Raw genomic sequence first — 19978 nt, forward strand, 5'->3', positions numbered from 1 at the left:
ATGTTCTCGTGAGCTGACAAACCAGCTGCGGGCTCTCATTTTTGTTTGACAGGATAAACAACTGTGTCAACCTTTCGAATGCCTGTAGGTTGCTTGCTAGTGGTATCACATGGTAGATTGTGTTCTTTTAATAGCACTCTTAGAAATCTTGTATTTTCCATGTTTTTATCAAGGCTTACCTTGCCACATTGAAAAGCAATACTGTTTCTGTTGAAAATGAGCTGCAAAATCTGCAAGAAAAGGCAAAACTGCAGGAAAACCTTGTTGACCAATATAAAAATCAGGTGAGTAGCATGTTTGAAATGTTCATATATGGCTTTTAAATTCTAAGCAGTTTTGAGAAAATGATAAAGGTTTTGTTTGTAGTAAACAAGAACTATTGTTATGGTGACTGTAATACTGTTGTAACATTTGGGATGAGAGAAGAGAGTACCATTACAAACCATATCCAAAGAGTCTTCACACTACTACTGGTACACTTAATCGTAAGTATATTGTGTGAAGCCCACCTGAAGCTCATTGGAGCCAACAGAGCCAATTACATAGTGGCTTAGTAAAGATTTGATTCCTAAAAAACAAGTTTGCAACCCAGTAAACTATATTTAAAAAGTAAAATTTGAGTCTGGTGGCTTTAGTGGACAAATCCAATGATATTTTACCTCTCCTTGGTTAAGGAGTAGGACTTTGGGGTGTTGATTGACAAGAAGCTCAACATGAGCCAGCAGTATGCACTTGCAGCCCAGGAAGCCAACCATGTCCTGGGCTGCATCAAAAGAAGTGTGACCGGAAGGTCGAGGGAGTAATCCTACCCCTCTGCTCTGCTCTGATCTCACGAGACCCTACCTGGAGTACTGAGTTCAGCTCTGGGGCCCCCAACACAAGAAGGATGTGGAGCTGCTAGAGTGAGTCCCAAGGAGGGCTGTGAAGATGCTCCAAGGGCTGGAGCACCTCTCCTATAGACAGGCTGAGAGAGCTGGAGTTATTCGGACTGGAGAAGAAAAAGCTTCAGGGAGACCTTGTAGCAGCTTTCCAATACCTAAAGGGACTGTCAAGAAAACTGGGGAGGGACTTTTGACAAGTAGTGACAGGACAAGGGGGAATGGCTGTAAATGATGGAAGGTAAATTTGGATTAGACCTGTCCTGGGTTCAGCAGTAGCAGTTATTTTTCTCCTTCTTAGTAGCTAGTTCAGTGCTATGTTTTGCTTTTTTGGCCTGGGAACAGTGCTGATAACACCGATGTTTTTAGTTGCTGCTCAAATGCTTGGTGTGGCCAAGGACTTTCTGAGCCTCATGCTCTGCCAGGGAGGAGGGGAGGCAGGGAGGAAGCAGAGACAGGACACCTGACCCAAACTGACCAAAGAAGTATTCCATACCACAGCACGTCATGCCCAGGATGTAACGGAGAGTTACCCGGAAGGGCTGGGACTGCAGGGTTGGAGGAGGTATCGGTCGGTGCTCTGCTGGGGGGAGTGGGGCGAGTTATTGGATGGCTGGTGTTGAGGTGTTGTATTCTTTCCTCTTGTTATTTCCTTTATCATTATTGGTTGTAGCAGTAGTGATCTGTGTTATACCTTAGTTACTAAACTGTTCTTATCTCAACCTGTGGGAGTTGCATTCTTTTCGATTCTCCTCTCCGTCCCTCCAGGAGCAGGGGGAGGGCAAGAAACAGGGGAAGTGAGCAAACGAGGTTTGTGGTTGGGTTTAAACCACGACAGACCTTAGGCAGAAGTTAGTCCCTGTGAGGGTGCTGAGGCGCTGGCACAGTGTGCCCAGAGAACTGTGGCTGCCCCATCCCTGGCAGTGTTCAAGGCCAGGTTGGATAGGGCTTGGAGCAACTTGCTCCAGTGCAAGGTGTCCCTGCCTGCGGCAGGGGTTGGACTAGATAAGCTTTAAGGTCCCTTCCAACACAAACCAGTCTGGGATTCTATGGTATCTTTATTTCCACATTTCTAAGAACAGCAAGCCAGCATTCAAGTATTGTTATAAGTGGTTTTATTTATGCAGGTAGTTCCACACTGAAAATACCAGCAAAACAAAAAAATCAGACTTAAAATGGGCTTTTTGTGTTTGCCTTTGATCACAGAGAAGACGTTTTAGAACTCTAAGTTGTATATATTTCTGCACTAGTATAGGCACCATTTCACTCAGTCTTCACTTATCTCTTGTAAAAATTATTGAAAGACGTGATACAAAACCTAAGTAAAATTAGTGTGTCTTGTCTGTAGAATGCATCACTATGATTAAAGTTGTTGCCAGCTTTAAGATGGGAAATGTAGTTCCAGGAAACAGCCTTAAGCAGTGACTGGAATGAAATTCCCCAGCTTGTAGCTGTGGTGACTCCAGATGGGAACTGCTGGTGGTGCTTGTTATCTGAAGGGTGAGTCATGCTGGCTGCTTCTGTAGCACAAGTGTAACTCATTTTCTATCGCTGAATACGAAGTGTTGATATCAGAGTGTTCTTTACCCAGTTACCTTTTTATATGTGCTGTGGTGAGTAGGAAACTGAAAATAAATAACTTATATTATGACAGATACTGAGGTTCTGTTTAGAAATCAAAGGTTTTCCTTTATGCTTCATACTAATGATTCTGTATTTTCTGTATTTGAAAGAAACACCTTGCAAATGCATTTGAAAATTATATGTTGTCCTAGGTACAAGGATTACAAACATCAGTAGAAGAATTGAAATCCAGATATGCAACAGCCTTAAATGAAAACAAAAGAATAATAGAAGATAAAAGCTTGGAAGTAGATCAGGTAAGTTTCAGAATAATAAAGCATGTTTCCAAACATGCTCTAGGGCATTGACCTTTCCTACACTTTTGTGTAGGATCCACATAAAGTCACAAGGTACTGGCTCTTTTTCCATGTATAAAACTGTTTTTAAATTCACTAGATGTTTTATAGCCTCATATGAGCTGGTGTGTTTTGGTTACCACACAATTGCAGAAAGGTGGGAAATGGTTCCTAGACTAATGATGGAGTTGGGCTGCTGTTGTGGAATTTCAGGATCTTTTTAGCACTTTTAAAAATGGGATTTTGTTGATGCTTTTAAAACTACATCTCTCAACAGTACAGCTGCGAAAGTTGCATCCAGAAGCAAACCTATGGTAAGACTGCCTTGTCTGTTTTAACTAGCAGTTAAAACAGAGCATCCATACAGAGATGAGTTTCAAGTGTTTCAGCAGATGGAGTTGAATAATGGAAGAGAGTTAGCACATTCTTAAGCATCAGAAAACAATACAAAACTGATAGGAAAATAATTTTCCTCAGTTCCCCATGGCTCGTCAAAACACATTCTTTTAAGCTATAAAGCTGTGGCAGGGATAGGTTTTGCATTGCCTGCAATGTTCTGTTTTAAAGAACAGAATTAATCCTCACAGACAGCATCTTAGCTATACATTTTGTTTCATACTAACTTTATTTTTCCATATTTGAGTTGTAGAATGGAGAAAAATACTTTCTGAACCCCAAAATAGTACTTGCACAGCATTTTACGTGCCTTCAGATGGCATTAGATTTTGCCCTCTTTTCCAGTAGTTGTATGGTCAGAAATTTTCCCGTCAGCTGTTTAATGTGGCTGTATGCCATCTCCCAAAATATATTGCCATAAAGACAAAATCAAAGTTTGGGTATTGCATGATGAACTGCTACCACTTGCATCATTTTGTATATATTCATTATGAATGTTACTGGTTAATGAAATACAGTCAGAGATGGAAATTTCTCCAGTGGTGAACTTCTAACTTTGTCAATATTTTATAAAATCATTGATATTATGCAACTTGTGTAGAATTTTAGATTTATTACTTATGAAAAGTCATTAAGTATTACAACAATTAATTTATGGTTTTACATTCACATTTTTCTCCTCTGATGCTACTATGCAGGTGAGAGGCAACGTGGAGCCTGAGTAAAAGGAGTTAGAACATGGGTTTGAGTTGCTAAAAGCACCTCTCTGCTAAAAGCAGTCCTCTCAGAAAACGCTTGTATCCTGGGAAAGGATCCATGCACAGAAATGCAAAACCCTTAGGGAGCTGCAGGTTCAGGTGTTTAGAATATGCTTATTTTTAAAGATAAATGAGAAAATTACATGGAAGAAAGTCTCTGGGACAGTTTTTTCTTCTTAGTATGTGTGACAGTCATGTAGTTTCCTTTCTTATTTGCTTCATAGGTCAGGAGTTTCTTCTGTAGAAATAGCATAATGCAAATAAAACTATTGCCAACAGTATTTATGTGAATTCAGTGTATGACAAGACTAGTTACTTGTAAATTCTGTATCTTTTCAGTGCGTATATTCTTGATCCTTTTGAATACTTATGGCCTGAGATGTGTTGCAGAATTCTTCCCTGGAAATAAATGTGCAAGCCTAGTTACTGTTTTATCTGGTGCAATAATTTAATTCCACGGTCATTTTGCTTTTAATGACTAATTTATAAACCAGACAATATTTGCTCAGACAAATAGTCATAAATTATATTGCTGTTGATGGATAACTTTAACATTTTAATGACTACATTGTGTTGCTTGATAAAATATGTTATAAATTATGCTTTAATAAGATCATACCTATTTTAGCAGTAGGTCAGCACTACTGCTTCTGTTTGCTCTTAAGCCCCAGTGTGAATATTCCTCAGCTTTTTCTGTGACATTGGTTTCAATGGCAGGGCTAAATTTGGGGGAATACTCCTCTGGCATGAATGACAAAGGTGTTTGAATCAGTAGGGTGGGAAAGGGACTTAATCTTCTTGCTGTGTCAGTGGGAAAACTCCAGCTGAAGCACAGTGAGGATCTGTGTCCCCAAAGACTTTATATGCTTCTAAAAGAAATCAGCTTTTGATTTTGGTTTAGATTTCTTGTCGAGATGATGTTCACAGCATCAGATTTGGTTCTTGTTTGTATCACTTTAAATACTTCTTCCGGGAATGCTCATAAGCTCATAAATCCATCTTTGCTTAGCAAAACACTTAAGCAACAGTTAATTTTGAGGTGCCTCTATAAAATGATGCATGTAATTTTAATTTAACTACATGTTTTCCTGAATAGATGCAAAAAAGTTATTATAAAGTATAGCTAAGGATTTGGGAATGTGACCACAAGTCTGATGGAAGAGTAGTTAAATTTCGGCATTAAATCTTGGTGATGCCCTTCAGAGATTCTGAGCCATGATCCTACAACCAGCATTTAGCAAGATTCCTTTTGAATTAACAGACCCTGTGCAGAAAACCTGTTCCCGGTTCAGCTAACCCAGGACACCAATTTCCTACCCCTCTGCCGGACATTTCTGCTACGCCTAGTCTGCTGGTTTAACAGCCTGTGATTCCCATGGACAAAATCAGCCAGATTAGCTCAGATTACTGGATGGAACTGCTTGTGGTAGTCCAGTGAATGATGGAGGTGCCAGCAGGCTGTTGATGTGGCGGTTTGTGCTCATTTTCTGTGGCCGTGTGCTAGCGAAACAACCATCACTGCTGTTAATGAGATTTAGCAGGAAACGTGTCAAAGTTTGTCAGTCTGGATGCTGGGCAAGGAACAGTTTTACTTCTTGCTTTCTTCAACCTGTGAGATGAACCTGATCATCTTTTCTGATATTGAGCACATTCTGACATTCTTTGCCAGTCCTACACTGTATATAAATATGCACTATTAGTTCTACGCTTCCTGTGACTGTAGTGTGAGGGAAATGATTTTTGCTGGAATCCAAAGCTTAAGAGTCAAAGTTCACAAGGAGGTGGACAAGCTCCTCATACACAAGGCCACACGAGCAGCATGTGGGTTTTGTTAGGGCTTCACTTTGTTACGTAGCAGGGTTTCAGTCTTAAAGTGTTCACATAAAGTTTTGGTCTGCTACTTGGGTGGCATTTTATTTGTTTTAAATACAATATCATCTTCACTCAAGTATAACATAGTGCTTACTTGGAATTACAGCCGAATTGTTCAGTTGGAGTTTAACGGGCAAGGTTATTGTACTCCGCAATACCCTGTGTATAGGTCTCCAACTGAAAATGAATTGTCACTTTCACAGGAGGAATACAGTGCAACTTCTGTGGGCAGTCATTCCTTAGAAGAAGAAAACTGTAACATTGAGAAGAAATATGAAGATCTTACAAGGTAACTGCTTAAAAATCTGACTGCAGTTAATTCCTACACGTGTCTGCTGTAGTGAATTACAGTGCATTGATCTGTTCTGCATAAAGGCAATTAGAAAAGATGGAGTTTGAAAAGAAAGAACTTGCTTGTCAGCTCAGAAAGGAAGATCAGAGTCTGCAGTGCAGTCAATTGCAGCTTGAAGAGAAAATTGCAGAATATAATGGATTAACCAGACAACTGGAATCGGCTTTGGAAGAAGGGAGAAAAATGGTATTGATGATTTAATACATCTCTTCAGCTTGTTTGCCATCGTTAGCTAAAAGCAGCATTAAACCCAAACGTGCTTGAGAAGAAGAGATGGGACAAGATTGTTTTACATGAAGGGAGCAGTACTAAAAAGTGACTGGGAATTTGGGCACGTTTAAATAGGGATTTCACAGTTCAGTTTCTCTGTGGAGTTCGGATCCTGTTGAAATGAATGTCAAAGTTCAGAGGACGAACAGTTCCCTATCATTTTATTTGAAGACAAATCAAAACGCTTCAACCACCCAATATCGAATCCCACAGAAAAGCCTCTGGACAAAACCTTGTTTTTTCCTTATTTTGTTTGAAATAGGCAGCCCACAAGAACTTCAACGGGAAGGTCTCAATTTAGAGCAAGGCTTTGCACACTTTCAGTATTAAGCAGAAACTTGTTATCTGTAGGAAGGATGCACCCAGTAAATCACATGGGAGAGGAAATGAGATTGCAGTTATTTGTTTAATGAGAAAATATGTGCGAAATCGTCATTTCTGTCCCAGATTTATCGTGTTGAAATAAACCTGAATTTTCTCAGTACTGAGCATAGTGGTTTGGGTTTGAAAAAACCAACTTTGGCTTAACTTACAAATGAGCGACAGAAGTGACAGCTGCTCCCTCCTCACGTTTTTAGCCGAACTGGAATTTCTTTCTGATTTTGCTAGAATATTTCCAAGGTTTGTCTAGTTTGTTCTGTGCATGGGAAATAACTCCCCACTTGCAGCACTGTGTGCAGTGCTCGTGTCCTCAACATGAGGAGGACACGGAGCTGTTGGAGCAAGTCCAGAGGAGGCCAGGAGGATGATCAGGGGCTGGATCATTTCCCGTAAGAAGACTGGCTGAGAACACTGGGGCTGTTCAGCCTGGAGAAGGGAAGGTGCATGGAGACCTCATAGCAGCCTTCCAGTGTCTAAAGGGATGCTGGAGAGGGACTCTTCATCAGGGACTGTAGCGATAGGACAAGGGGTAACGGGTTCAAACTGAAACAGGGGAAGTTCAGGTTGGATATAAAGGAAGAAGCTCTTCCCTGTGAGGGTGCTGAGGCGCTGGCACAGGGTGCCCAGAGAAGTGGTAAATGCCCCATCACTGGCAGTGTTCAAGGCCAGGCTGGATGGAGTCCTGGGTGACAGGGTCTAGGGTGAGGCGTCCCTTTCCACGGCAGGGGCTGGAACTGCATGATCTTAAGGCCCTTTCCAACCCAAACTATTCTATAATTCTGTTAGCTGACAGGACAGGCAGTGGAGCTGCCAGTGCTAAGGTGTAAGAACATACTTTGGTTTGGGTTTGAAGTGAAAGAAAATGTACCTCATTTCTCTCTCATTACCCTCACAGGTGGCTGAAGAACTGGAAAAGACGTCATGCAGAGAACAAGCCCTTCGGACAAAAATGCTGGTCCTTGAGGCCGAAGTGAGAGAGCGGCAAGAAAAGAAAAACCAGCTCCTCTGCATATTTCACCACGTGAGCAAATAACACTGCTTATGACTTCAGGAATTACTACATCAGCACTTACAATCAAAGTTCCTTTCACTGAAACACACACTGCTGATGAAATTGACACACGCTTTTGGGAACAGCAAAGGAATTCCATTTGACAACAGACTTTGTATATTGACATTTCTAATAGACTTAACAGATGCCCAGTCTAACCAAATCACTCGAGTAATATTGAGTTTACAGCTCTTATTCAATCCAGTGTTCCCGGCAAGGCAAAAATCAAAGAATGTGTATGAAGTTGTAATCTCCTCCTCATGCTGAGTGAACACACCTGGATTTTAGTAAACGCGTGATGGTTCCGTAATGACACAGTGGCGTCTTTTTAGTTGTTCCTGATTTGATGACAAGATTCAGGTCTCACTGGAATTTGTGAGCAGCTTTCATCTTCTGTACTGATGTTGCACAGGAACAGAGTTGGTAACAAAAGAGATGTTCGCATTTTTCAAAGCATCGGGCCTTTAAATGCCAGGATTCTGTTGTTCCTTACCTCTTCAGCGAAGCCACAGTCTGAGAAGGATTTGGGTGAGTAATGTTCTCTGCAGATAAATAAAGGAATCTGTTCCATTGTTTTAGCTAAGCCAGAAAATTTCAGCCCATTTTCTGTTAATAAAATATCCCACACAGTTGAATTCTCCAGACCAGTGCTGGCAAATCCTGTGCTTTGATTCAGTCAGAGATTTGTCCTGTGATCAGTAATAATAAGCTACAAAGCCATTTCAAGTTAATAGAGAAGACACTGGAAAGGTTTCCCATCACTCTCCCACACTTCCCAAGCCAATATCCTGTATTCTGGCTTGCAGCATTCAAGGTTAAATTCAAGCCAATCGAATGCAAACTCTATTCAAGATTGAATAAGACCTCAGAGATGTGGTTCTGAATTCAGTGTGCTTTTATCAGTTTTTATCTGTTTCAAGTGCAGCTTCATGTCTGCTTTTACCCTAAGACAAAAGTGTTCTTGAAACAAGATCAGACGTTGGCTGGTGGTTTATTCTATTACAAACAGTTTTTCAGAGGAAATTCTTGCTGTGTCAAAGAGAAAAGAAATTGTCTTGTATTTGGTCCCAGAAAAACTCCCAGGATGTTTTCAAGTGGTTTCCATTTGAAGTTCAGAGGTAAAGTACAAATGAGCGAGATCTTTATGTCTGAGAGAGCTGCTCTAAATTAATTAAATGCTTTTTATTCCAACTACATTTACACATAACTGAGGATGCCTTATGGAAAACGAGGAAATGGTTTTATTCCTGTTGTTGTAGTGAAAGTGGGAAAAATAGGGCTGTGAGGGTAACTTCATTCAGTTACTGACCTGGTTACTTTGGGCCAGGGCTGGCTTGAAATCTGAGGATATAATTCCAGTTTTTTAAGAACGAATTCATTTCAACCAACCAGCATCTGGAATCTGTAATAGACAAAGCAGTAAATACCTGGGTATGTACATAGCATGTACATAGCATACATATATATATATATATAACATGCAATCTCTGATGTGCACCAGGGATGGAACTGGTGAGCAGGTAGGATTGCTATCAGCCATCTTTTTTGTATAAGGAACTACAGGCATCAAAAATCACACTGAATACCAGTAGCAGATGTTTATTGACAAATGAAGATGAGAGCGTTGAGCCCAGGACAGATTTAAGCTGCCCCGAATCTCTCATGGGAAGAATTCAGGCAGTGAGTTCTTCCATTCCCAGGCCTTTTCCTGAGTATCAGCCCAGTCAAACACATTCACTTCGGTCCTGACTGAACATAAACAGAGCCTTGACATTTTGTGGCCTTTTTGAAACCCTTCAGTTTTGTGGAGCCTCTGAAACCTTTCCCAGGTAAATGGCACTTCCAACAACCAGGTACCAGCCGCCTTACCTGATTACTGATTGATTTGTGTTCTCCTTCTAAGCTCATTGCATTTCTCTTTGTGTTTTCCTTTAGAACAAAAAGCACCATGAAGTACGTTTGAAGGAGCTGGAGAACAGCCTGCGTAAGTCTGAGAACAAGCGCCAGAGCATGCAGAATTGCGTGCAGCTCCTGAGAGCTTCCTACGCCATCACGTTGGGCTGAATTCTGGACTGGATTATAAGGAAACTCCCCAAGGTTTGGCTCTCGGTCTCGCTGCGGGCAGAGCAGACTGCAGGACAGCAGCGCTAGGTGTGTAAGCGCGGGCTGTGCGCGCAGAGCCGTGCAGCGCTCTGTGCATTTACTGCGTGTTAGGTCCTGTGCTCTAAAACCTTACGTGTGTCCTTTAGCCCGTGGTAAATACAGGGGATCACAGACTGCCCTTCAGTTCACATGGGGGAAAAGAACGGCCATGGGTGGGTTGCACAGGACTTTGCCTGGTTTAGTTATTAATGATTCGATGATATGCATCAGACCTCACACTTCTGTAACTGGAGAAATCCGGCTGCCCAAGATAATGGTGTCTGTCCTGCTAAGAGAGACAAGAATTACAGGAGCATTCCATTCCCTTCCTTTCTTTTCCCTGTAGCTCAGCAGCGATGCAGCACGCACGGCTGCTCGGCAGGAGATGGAAGCCATCACAAGGCTGTCCCATCCAGCCTTTTTCCCACACATCCCATTATGATCTGGAGCACACTGTAGTGGTATTTTACAAATGGAAGTAGGAAAGTATTTCAGATACAGAGGGAGTTTGAGCTCTGAATGTGCTGATGGAGCCTGTCACAGGGGCACAGCTCCAGGGAGGTATTGAAGTGTTTGGGTACAAGAGCTGCTGTCCCTGGGGTCAGACTGACTTAACTCTCAGGTTGCACCCATTCAGCTGATACGGGGCTAATACAAAACCCAGTTCTGACTGAGAAAGTCATTGATTTATAGACACATGCTGGGAGATGTTTGCCAAAAAGTAGTACTTTCAGTTCAAAATAGGCAATTTAGAATGTGTCTTTATCTATTTTTTTGACTGGAAATGTAAGTTCGTTCATGCAGACACTTCCTGTTGGTTAAATGTAGCATTTCATTGGTAGGTACAATGTGTAGAATGTTGATGTGTTTTTCCTTCTTTGCAATACTTACCATCCTGACAAACACTGATCGGTGTCAATGAGCTGCTTGTGTGCACTTTGAAAGACAAAAGTGTTTCATATCTATGGCACACAGTAGTAAATATTTCTGTTAAACCTGGGGGTTTGCATTTCACACACACGCACACCCATGTCTGTGTTCATTTAGTTCTGTTTGTGCTACGGTGAAAATAGCAAAACCTTTTTGAAGTCCTCGGATATGAAGAAAAGATTCCAGAAACCAAGTGCTGAACCCATGAAAGGTTTTTAAAAGCTCATCTTGGACAATTCAATGCTTTCCATTGACGACTGATACAAAGACGGGCAGCCCCTGCGCTGCAGCCTGCAGGAACCTGGCTCACGACAAGAATCACCCCTCTGACACGAGCACCTTGCCCGCAGCGACCCTGACTCAGGGGACGCGTCGCTCCCCCAGAGAACACTCGCCTCGCTCTGCCCTATTCCATGCAGCCTGTTCCATGTGCCTGGAATGCTGCGAGGTTTCCTCAGCACCTCCCTGCTCAACCCCCGCCATTGCCCTGACCACAGCTGCAGGCACCGCTGCCCCGCCCTTCCTCCGCTAGGGGGCGCCACCCCTGCCCTGCCCTCCCTCCAATAGGGGCGCCACCGCTGCCCTGCCTTCTATCCGCTAGGGGGCGCCTTTGCTGACCTTACTCTGCTAGGGGGCGCCACCGCTGCCCTGCCCTCTCTCCGCTAGGGGGCGCCACCCCTCTCCTGCCCTCGCTCTGCTCTGAGACACCACCCCTGGCCTGCCCTCCCTCCAATAGGGGGCGACTCTGCTGAACAGCCTCCGCTAGGGGGCGCCACCCTGGCCTGCCCTCCGTCCAATAGGGGGCGCCCCTGCTGAACGGCCTCCGCTAGGGGGCGCCACCCTGGCCTGCCCTTCCTCCAATAGGGGGCACCTTTGCTGACCTTACTCCGCTAGGGGGCGCCACCGCTGCCCTGCCCCCTCTCCGCTAGGGGGCGCCACCCCTCTCCTGCCCTCGCTCTGCTCGGGGCCACCAGCCCTGGCCTGACCTTCCTCCAATAGGGGGCGCCACCGCACCGGTCCTGGCAGCCGCTGATTGGTCGCTCGAGGGCCGCCGTACAAGCGCCCCGGGGTGCGGCTCCGCGCGCAGCGGCACGAGGCAGCGCGGGGCAGGGGCCGCGGGGGGGAGGAGCCGTGTCCGGGCCCGGCGCGATCGAGGCCTTGGGGGGCGGCTTTGGGGTTCGGGTGCCCGCGGGCGCGGCGGGATTCGCCGTTCCCGCAGTGAGACACCCTCTGTTCCAGCCCGCACGGGCCAGGGCGGCCGAGCGCGGCCTCGGCATCGGGACCCGCAGCCCGGAGCGACCGGGACTGCTGGGGGCCTCCAAAGAACGGGAGCAGGGGGCAGGCGGCTGCAGCGCGCTGCTGCCCGGTGCCGCTGAGCAGCCAAAGGCTCTGAGCTGCCTCCACCTGCGTCCTGCGGCTGGGTCTGTCCACAGCTGCTGCGGGCTCCCTGCTCAGGCTGCTTCCTGGAGCAGCTGCCCAGGGCACAGAGCCCCCAGCCAGGCACCGGCTCCACTGGAGCCGCGAAGAGCTCGGACCCGCGCATGCGGGAGAGGCTGCAGGGAATCGGTTCCACCGGGGCGAGGATGCCCCGGGGCGGGCGCTCAGCGGCCCCTCAGGAGGCGGGAGCAGGCACTGGCAGGGCACGACCCAGACCCCAGCACTGGTGGGCACTGGCGCTGCTGGGGCCGGGGAGCAGCTCCGGGGCTCTTGGGGCTGGGCTGCACCGGTCCCTGCGCAGCGATGAACACAGGTGCAGGCAGAGGTGCCCCAGAGGCAGTGCATGGGGTGCGAAGCCCCACGAAGCAGCTCTGACACAGCTCCAGGTTGGGGGCTTGGGCCCCCCTTCCTTGGTGTGTGGGGGGGTGTTCTGAGGTTGTGTTTGGTTTGGGCTTGCTGGTTTGATTTTGGGTTGGTTTGGTTTATTTTGGGGTTCGGATTCGGTTGGTTTTGGTGTTGGTTCAGCCACAGCTCCTGCACATCTCCAGCTCGGTTCTGGCTCTGGGTTCAGCTCCTGGCTGTCACGGCTGCAGCTCATTTGCAGCTCCAGGGCAGTGGTTTCTGTCCCCACAACAGCTCCAGCTCGTTCACGGGTCGGGCCCGGTTGCAGCCTCAGGTCTGTTTCTGCCCTCCTGTTTTTTCAGGGCCCGCTCCTGGATGGCTCCCGTTCCATGGTGGCTGCAGCTCGTGTCCATCTCCAGCCCCAGGCAGTTACAGCTTGTGCTTGCTGAACGGAGCCTGGCTTGTGGCCAGGTCCTGAATCAGTCCCTGTCACGGTGCACACGAACAGGAGCTGTCGGAACTGCTCATGTCCAGCCCTGGAGTGACAAAGAGTAAACAAAGAGTTGGCCCCAAGCACACCGTGAAAAGCTGCTTTCACCCCAGAGACCATCTCACGCATTCAATTCGGCCTGGTGCCTGCCAGGGTCCTAGCACTGGAGAACCCCCTTCGGGGAGGGCCCATGCACCAGCCCCCCCCAGCCCATACCCCCGCCCAAGACCCCAAACCCCCTCCACAGCCTCACCCCCCCACCCCGCAGCCCAGCCCCAGAACCCCCCAGGAGGGGCTCGTTTCTGGGGCCAAAGCCGCGGGACTCGGGCTCCGGCCCAGCCCCGGGGCTCCATCTGAGGCCGGGGAATCGCCCCTGGGGCCGTGCTGCAGAGACCCGGCTCCGGGTCCCGAGCACCCTCGGGAGCCCCCGAGCACGCTCCTGGGCACTCACTCGAACGCGTTCCAAAGCCCCCAAACCACGCCGTGAGCCCAGCCCGGCCCCGGCTGCCCCCGCACCCCGCGTGCTGCGGGACGACCCCGGAGCCCCTGCGGAGCCGGGGGCTGCTTGGGAACCGCGTGCGGGCCCTGCAGAACGGGCCCTGCCCCGGCGGCCGCGGGCGGGGCCGAGGGGCGCCAGCGCGGGCCCTCGGGGCTTTATTCCGCGGCGCCCCGAGCCCCGCCGCTGCTCCGACCGCTCTCCGCGGGCCCGGCCCGGCTCCAAGGCCCGGCTCCAAGGCCCGGCTCCATGGCCCGGCTCCATGGCCCGGCGCCAGCCCCGGGCCAGCGCCTCCCCTGGGCCCCGCCGGAGGAGCCCGGAGCGGCCCCGGCAGCACCAGCAGGAACCGCCCACACGCGGCGCAACGACGGCGGCCGCCGCGGCCCAAATCCCCTCGGCCCCGCCCCTTCCGCCGGCGGTGGAGCCGGCTCCGCCCCTCGGGGTGCTGGGCCGGGGCCTCGGCGGGGCCGGGGCCGCTTCCGGGGCTTGGTGCGGGCCCCGCGGCGGAGCTGGGCCCGGGCTCGGGGCCCAAGTCCCGCGCCGCCCGCTCCTGCTGTCTGCGCCGGACCTGGGCTCCCTGCGCAGAGCCCGGAGCGGGCGAGGGCTCCCGGGGCTCCCGGGGCTGCGGCCGGTACCGCCGGTCTCGGCCTCTCGCTCCCCGTGCAGCGGTGCCGGGCAGGGCTGGGGCTCTGCCCCCCGGCCCCGAACGCGGCTGCACGAGCCCGGCCGCTGGCGCCACCCGCAGCGCAGGGGCCCCGCGCCCGAGCCCTGATCGCGGCCGCACGCCCCGGGTGTGAGCCCCGGAGCGCGGGGCTGGTGCCCGGGTCAGGGCCCAGACCCTGCTCTGGGCGCCGGAGCTCTGCGCTGAGCTCAGGCCCGGCCGCAGGAGCCCGGCTCCCCGCACACACACGGGACTCGGGGTCTCTGTTTGAAGCCCCCCAGATTCGCTTTGGGCTCTCCTGGGGAGCCCCCCTGGGGCCGAGCACCCGCAAGGCAGCACTTGGTCTCAGTTTCCGAGCCCTGGGATGGGCCACGTCCTCCTCTTCCCAGGCTCCAAAACACAGCGCCTGCTCTCCATTCCTCAGCTCCGAGAGCAGCTCCAGGAGCCCGTTCTTCAACCCCCAAACCACAGCATTCGGTCTGTGTGCCCCAAAACGCAGGACTTTGTCCCTGTTTCTCAGATAAAACACTGCCCCCCTGAGCCCAGGTGTGAGGCCCCCAGAGCAGCGCTTGGTCTCTGTTCACGAGCCCTGCACCTGGCCCCCAAAATGCAGGACTTTGTTTCTGAGCCCTAAATCTGGCCAAATGAGCTGGGTTTGAACCCTCCACACACAGCACTTAGTGGGATTTTTTGTGTGAGCCCTAAAACTGGCTGAGTGACCCAGGGTTCGCACTCCGGAAACTCAGCACTTGGTCTGTTTCTGAGCCCTGAACCTGGCCCACACATCACAGGACCTACTCTCTATTTCTCAGCCCTAGATCGGGCCATATGAGCCCTCAAAATGCAGTACTTGGTGGGGTTTTTTTGTGTTAGAGCTGGCCAGTGAGTCAGGTCCAAGCTCCCCAAACTCAGGGCTTGTTCTCTTTCTGTGATCCCCAAAACTGGCCAAGGGAGTGTGGGTTTGAGCCCCCAGAGTGCAGGACTTGGTTTCTGGTGCTGAGCAGCAAACGGCAGCACTTGGGCTGTAGTTCTGAGGCCCAACATCAGCACCAGCTTTCGGTCTGGGCACCACCTGAGGCTTAGCACCAGGCTCTGGCCCTCCGCACTTGGGGAGCTGATGCCTGGGGCACCTGATGGTGCTCGCCAGAGAGGCTTTACCCAGATGGAGGTTTAGGGACTGGTCCTGGGGCTGCAGGAGCAGTCAGGGGCGAGCCGGCTCCTCGCTGCCATGGGAAACATCGCCCCGTGCCCACCATCCCCAAGGAGCAGCTGTGGGCTGGGGCCCAGCCCCGGGACACTCCAGGACCCCTGATCCCCTGTGAGCCATCTCTACACTGTTGGCTCTGCATCTATGGGGCTGGGCTTATGTTTCATGTGCCTGAAAAGGGCTGGCCCCAAGTGGCAACAAAGGGCATTATCGGCATGTCCCAGCCCAGATTTTCCCAAATGTCTCATTCACCTCCACCCTGTTTGAAGCCAGGTTTCACGCAAATTTGAAGGAAAAAGGCAATGACATTTGTTAAATCTTCTCTTTGCTAACAATGAAAAGCACCAGTTTGAGCAGCTCAGTGAGGTCTGGCAGGAGGGGCAGAAGCAGCTCTCCCCCTGAACACTCCTGTCTTCCATTCAGCCTCTGCTTCCCTCTGCCAGGTTCTCCCTGTCCACTTCTCAAGCACTGCTGGAAACAAGGCCCCAGCTGACAATCCAACAGGCAGCAACAAATGCTTCTCTACCCAGTGTTTGCACAGGGGGGTTAAAGCCTGCAGAAAACCATTCTCCCTTCTGAAAAAGTTCTCCTTCAGCCTCAGAACACTGAGGAGCAGCTGAGAACTGGGAGACTTCCACAGTGAACATTAAGCTTCTCACCAGAGCTTTTCCCCTTGCTATGGTTCTAACAGAAAACAGATTCTCTTGCTGCTGTTAACTCATAGAGGAATGGACAGAGCACCTCAGGGAAGGGACTGAAGTTTTCTAGGAGCACTGGAAATGGGTTACCACTGCACGTGTCCAGTTGAGCTGTACAAGCCCTCCAAGTCATGCTGAAGTACAAGCTAAGTTTGGAGCTGTGATAACCTGCTATCAGTTCAGCGGCAAGGAAAAGAAAGGCACGGGTGGCAATAGCTGGAACGCAGCCGCGCTTGTACCTGGGGCTATTCTGGGCTTCACGTGCTCAGAGTTCTTTGGAGAGTGTGGCCCTGCGCTCAGGGACAGTGACGGGCACAAGAGTCGGAACAGGTCCCAGTGGAGGGGCTGCTCCTCTGTACTGAGTCTCAGGTGGGTCTCTGTGCTGTGTAACAGCCTCAGGGACAATAACACACATGGTGTACACAGGGATTACTACTGCCCCTCAGACCCACCTTCTGTCCCACCAGCGGGATGCACCCCAGTGCTTCAGAGGCAACACCCTGAGCACAAGGAGATTTCTGTTAACGCTGAAGCAGTGACCTCAAGCAGCCTTTCCACATTCCCTGCTCACGACTGTTATAAATGCAACACTTGTAATAAAACAGAACCCTACCTTAAATGTTTTAATGACCTGGTTGGCATTTGTGGGTTAAAACAAGGAAAGAATTCCCTGTGCAGATTTGACCTTGGCCTTTAATTCCCTCCTAAGCTCCAAAGCTATCTGCTAGCAGCTCCTGGCTTTCCAGAAGTCCTGCTGCAATATGTGAGATTGCAGCTGAGTTTTAAGAAGCCTCTCACACACATGCCTTTCTTTTAACCACTGCTTTCCCACATCCGTCTGCTCATCACCCCCTCTGGAGATACTTCATTATCTGTCTGTCAGTGTTCTGCTGAGTCTGCCACACTGCCAGCTTCTGGCACAGCAGGTTTTAGAGCTGCCGCTTTTATGCCAATACATTCCTGCAGTAGAACACCACAATGAAGTAACTAAATAAAGACTTATTCACAGAACTCACCTTGTCATGAGTCACCCCAATTAAAATTAGTCAAATGGGGCTTAGCACCTGCTTGCACTCAACAGCTCAGTCCAAGGAAAGGGTGTATTTGGTTTCATACATCTCTTCAATCGCCTCTGTGGAGGGTCCTTTTCCAGAGCAGCATTCCCCAAACTTTCTATTATCAAGCTTAAAAAACCCAGCATTGATTTGTGCCAAACTCTAAAGCTATTTTAAAGCAGAAAACTGGCTCAGTCATGGAGGTGGAGTCCCCTGTTTCTACCCAAGTAAACCAGCCTCAGCAGTCTGAGTTTTGTCTGGACAGCACTGACCTGGTTTTTCCAGTTCTGTTCTATTTTGGTGCAGTACCATGTGTAGACGCCATTTGTTTCCCAGAATGAGGGGAGGGTGGGTAAGAAGGATGCTGGTTTGTGGACAAGCAGAGTGGGGAATGGGCCTGGGCACTACAGAACCAGAGCTCCTTCTGCCAGGAAAAGCAATTTCTTTTCCCCTTCTCTTTGTATTTTGTTTCAAGATGAAATCAGTTTCATTTGATGCTTGAATGCACATGACGGGATGGGTTTGACAAACAGATTCTAGGAACCTGTAACATGCACAGCCAGCCTGACCTTCCAAGTGAAGTGCAAGGCATCATTAATACAGGTCTGTCTGTATCCAGAGCACGAGCGAAAGCCTGGAACCCCAACATGGGAAGGGAAAACCAGGCAACCTCCTCCCAGAAGAGCTGCCCATCACTGATTCATAAAACTAAGAAACCTCTTTCCATGCTCATGAAAAGGACTGGCATAAACCAACTGCTATCTACACCTAATAAGGCAGCAAATACATTATACATTGATATTAAGTGTTCTGAACAGCAGTTTTATAAGCAGAAATCTGAGCTTCCACATTATTGATTTTCTTCTCGGCAGATGAAAGTTGCCCTTTATTTTTTCTATAAAAGAAAGGTAACTTTTCCCCCTACTGTTTCTCACACTTGGACTGCAGGTGCTCATTAGCATGGCTGTTTCTATGGACATGTCACAGTGTCTATGACAACTATATATACATTTTAATAATGCATTTTTAACTCCTACCTCGATGATAGGCCAATCTCAATGGGTTTTTCACATTTCTAGACCACTTCAGAACACCAAGGATTAGGTGATGCACCCGTATCTGTCGAGTGTGCCGAAAGCTGCATCCAATGGAAGAATCACTACATTAGTTCCTTCTCTCCACTCCTAATCCACAGGGTATTTCTTCTTTCTAGATTTAAGAAACATGAAGATTCAATTTCCTGTTCTGCAGAAACTTAAGTCATTTGTCAGCACTAGATAGGATTGAATGAAAAAGCCTGTCACGTGTCACAGTAGCACTCCATGCTGCACTGTTTCTCTTCCCTTGTCCTTCTCCTCATCTTCTCTAGTACACAGTACAGAGCTAATGAAGCAGCAGTATGTCCAGAACTTTTTACAGTACAAATCACTTTGAAATGGTGCTAAGGTAATTTTGTATTTGGGGTGTCTAGCCACATGCGTCTACTCCACTACTGGTGCCACATTTGAGCAAGTGACTTCCTTGCAGCATGCAGACTGGCTGTGAGAGACTAAGTTGAAACAAGATTTCACTGTTCCTTGTCTCAAAGATTGGTATGGGAAGCTGAGATGGGTTTCCCCCATCCATTGCCTGAGAGGTGGGTGGGAGAAGCTGCGGCAAGAATCTTACATCCATTGTCTCAAGGACTGGTGTGAGGAATTGCAGCCCATTACCTCAAGAATTGGTACAGATGCGCAGCTGAAAAGCTGGCTGCAAGACCAGCAAAACTGCTCCACCAGGAACATGTTGTACCTTATATTAAGAAGTACTCCCCCAATTCATAATAAAAGGGAGAAAGGTAATCACCATTGGAACACTCACCTCCAACGACTACTACAGACCCGCGGGGACACTACCTCCAATGCTGACAGACCCTGAAGGACTCCCACCACTGAGGACAACGACTACCTCAGGACACCACTGGATCCACGGTAGTGACTATCTCCCTGCACCCCAATTCTGTCTCAATTTCTTTTTTCTGATCTGTCATATCTCTATAGTTTATTTTTTAAACAATAACAAACCAACAGGTGAATTATAGTACTTAACCTCCTTTGTGTGTTAATTTCACTCTGGCAATCACAAACAAAATAGGTCTGACACTGGGTTTTTCGCCAGTCGGACCCTGGCACTGGTTGGGATGCCAGCTTTTCCCAGAAGAATTCAAACTCTGCACCAAGGCTCCTTAACATCCTTGAAAGATGGTGGATTGATCCTTGAGAAAGAGCTGGAATTTGTTGCTCCGTGGCTTCAGTTCTGCTGTTCCAGGAACTGATGTTTTCACTCTGCGTAAGGAAGAATCAAACTGTTGAGGCACACAAACTGAGCATTTGGAATGACCTGCGTTGCAGAGAGCCCAGAGTTAACAGTTGATCGTCGCATTCAGGCATATCTTGGTTTCACTCTTACAATACCGAGTTTCAAGTATCCTGACAGCTTGTATGTCAAAGGAAAACCATTAAACATCACCAGTATAATAAAGGTGGAGAGTGATTATCCTATCTTCCTCAAGTTAGTAACATTAAAGAACACTCAAAAGAATCACCACAATCTGATACATTTTAACCTTATTCAGGCCTACGCTCTTATAAAAGCAATGAACTT

The 19978-nt window shown here is 48.5% G+C and overlaps 1 protein-coding gene and 1 long non-coding RNA gene across 4 annotated transcripts in view; one reads left to right on the plus strand and one right to left on the minus strand.

Annotated features, from left to right (window-relative positions):
* ODF2L (outer dense fiber of sperm tails 2 like) overlaps positions 1–11014 on the plus strand; it is a 48579-nt gene extending 37565 nt beyond the window's left edge. For 2 of the 3 annotated variants that reach the window (XM_065675579.1, XM_065675580.1), the window contains 5 exons: positions 174–284; positions 2654–2758; positions 6027–6112; positions 6199–6361; positions 7722–8405. In XM_065675579.1, the coding sequence (XP_065531651.1) occupies positions 174–284; positions 2654–2758; positions 6027–6112; positions 6199–6361; positions 7722–7859 (603 nt within the window). In that variant the 3' untranslated portion in view covers positions 7860–8405. Of the gene's footprint in view, positions 1–173; positions 285–2653; positions 2759–6026; positions 6113–6198; positions 6362–7721; positions 8406–9812 lie in introns of those variants that run through there. The other variant, XM_065675581.1, reaches the window with a different exon arrangement.
* A 1832-nt stretch (positions 11015–12846) lies between these two features.
* On the minus strand, positions 12847–13874 carry LOC136012379 (uncharacterized). The gene is made up of 2 exons (XR_010611690.1): positions 13670–13874; positions 12847–13264 (listed from the first exon to the last, which is right to left on the minus strand). It is a non-coding gene; the product is annotated as an uncharacterized LOC136012379 (long non-coding RNA).
* Positions 13875–19978: the final 6104 nt, after the last annotated feature.

Source organism: Lathamus discolor, chromosome 3, assembly GCF_037157495.1.
Source record: "Lathamus discolor isolate bLatDis1 chromosome 3, bLatDis1.hap1, whole genome shotgun sequence".
NCBI lineage: Eukaryota > Metazoa > Chordata > Aves > Psittaciformes > Psittacidae > Lathamus > Lathamus discolor.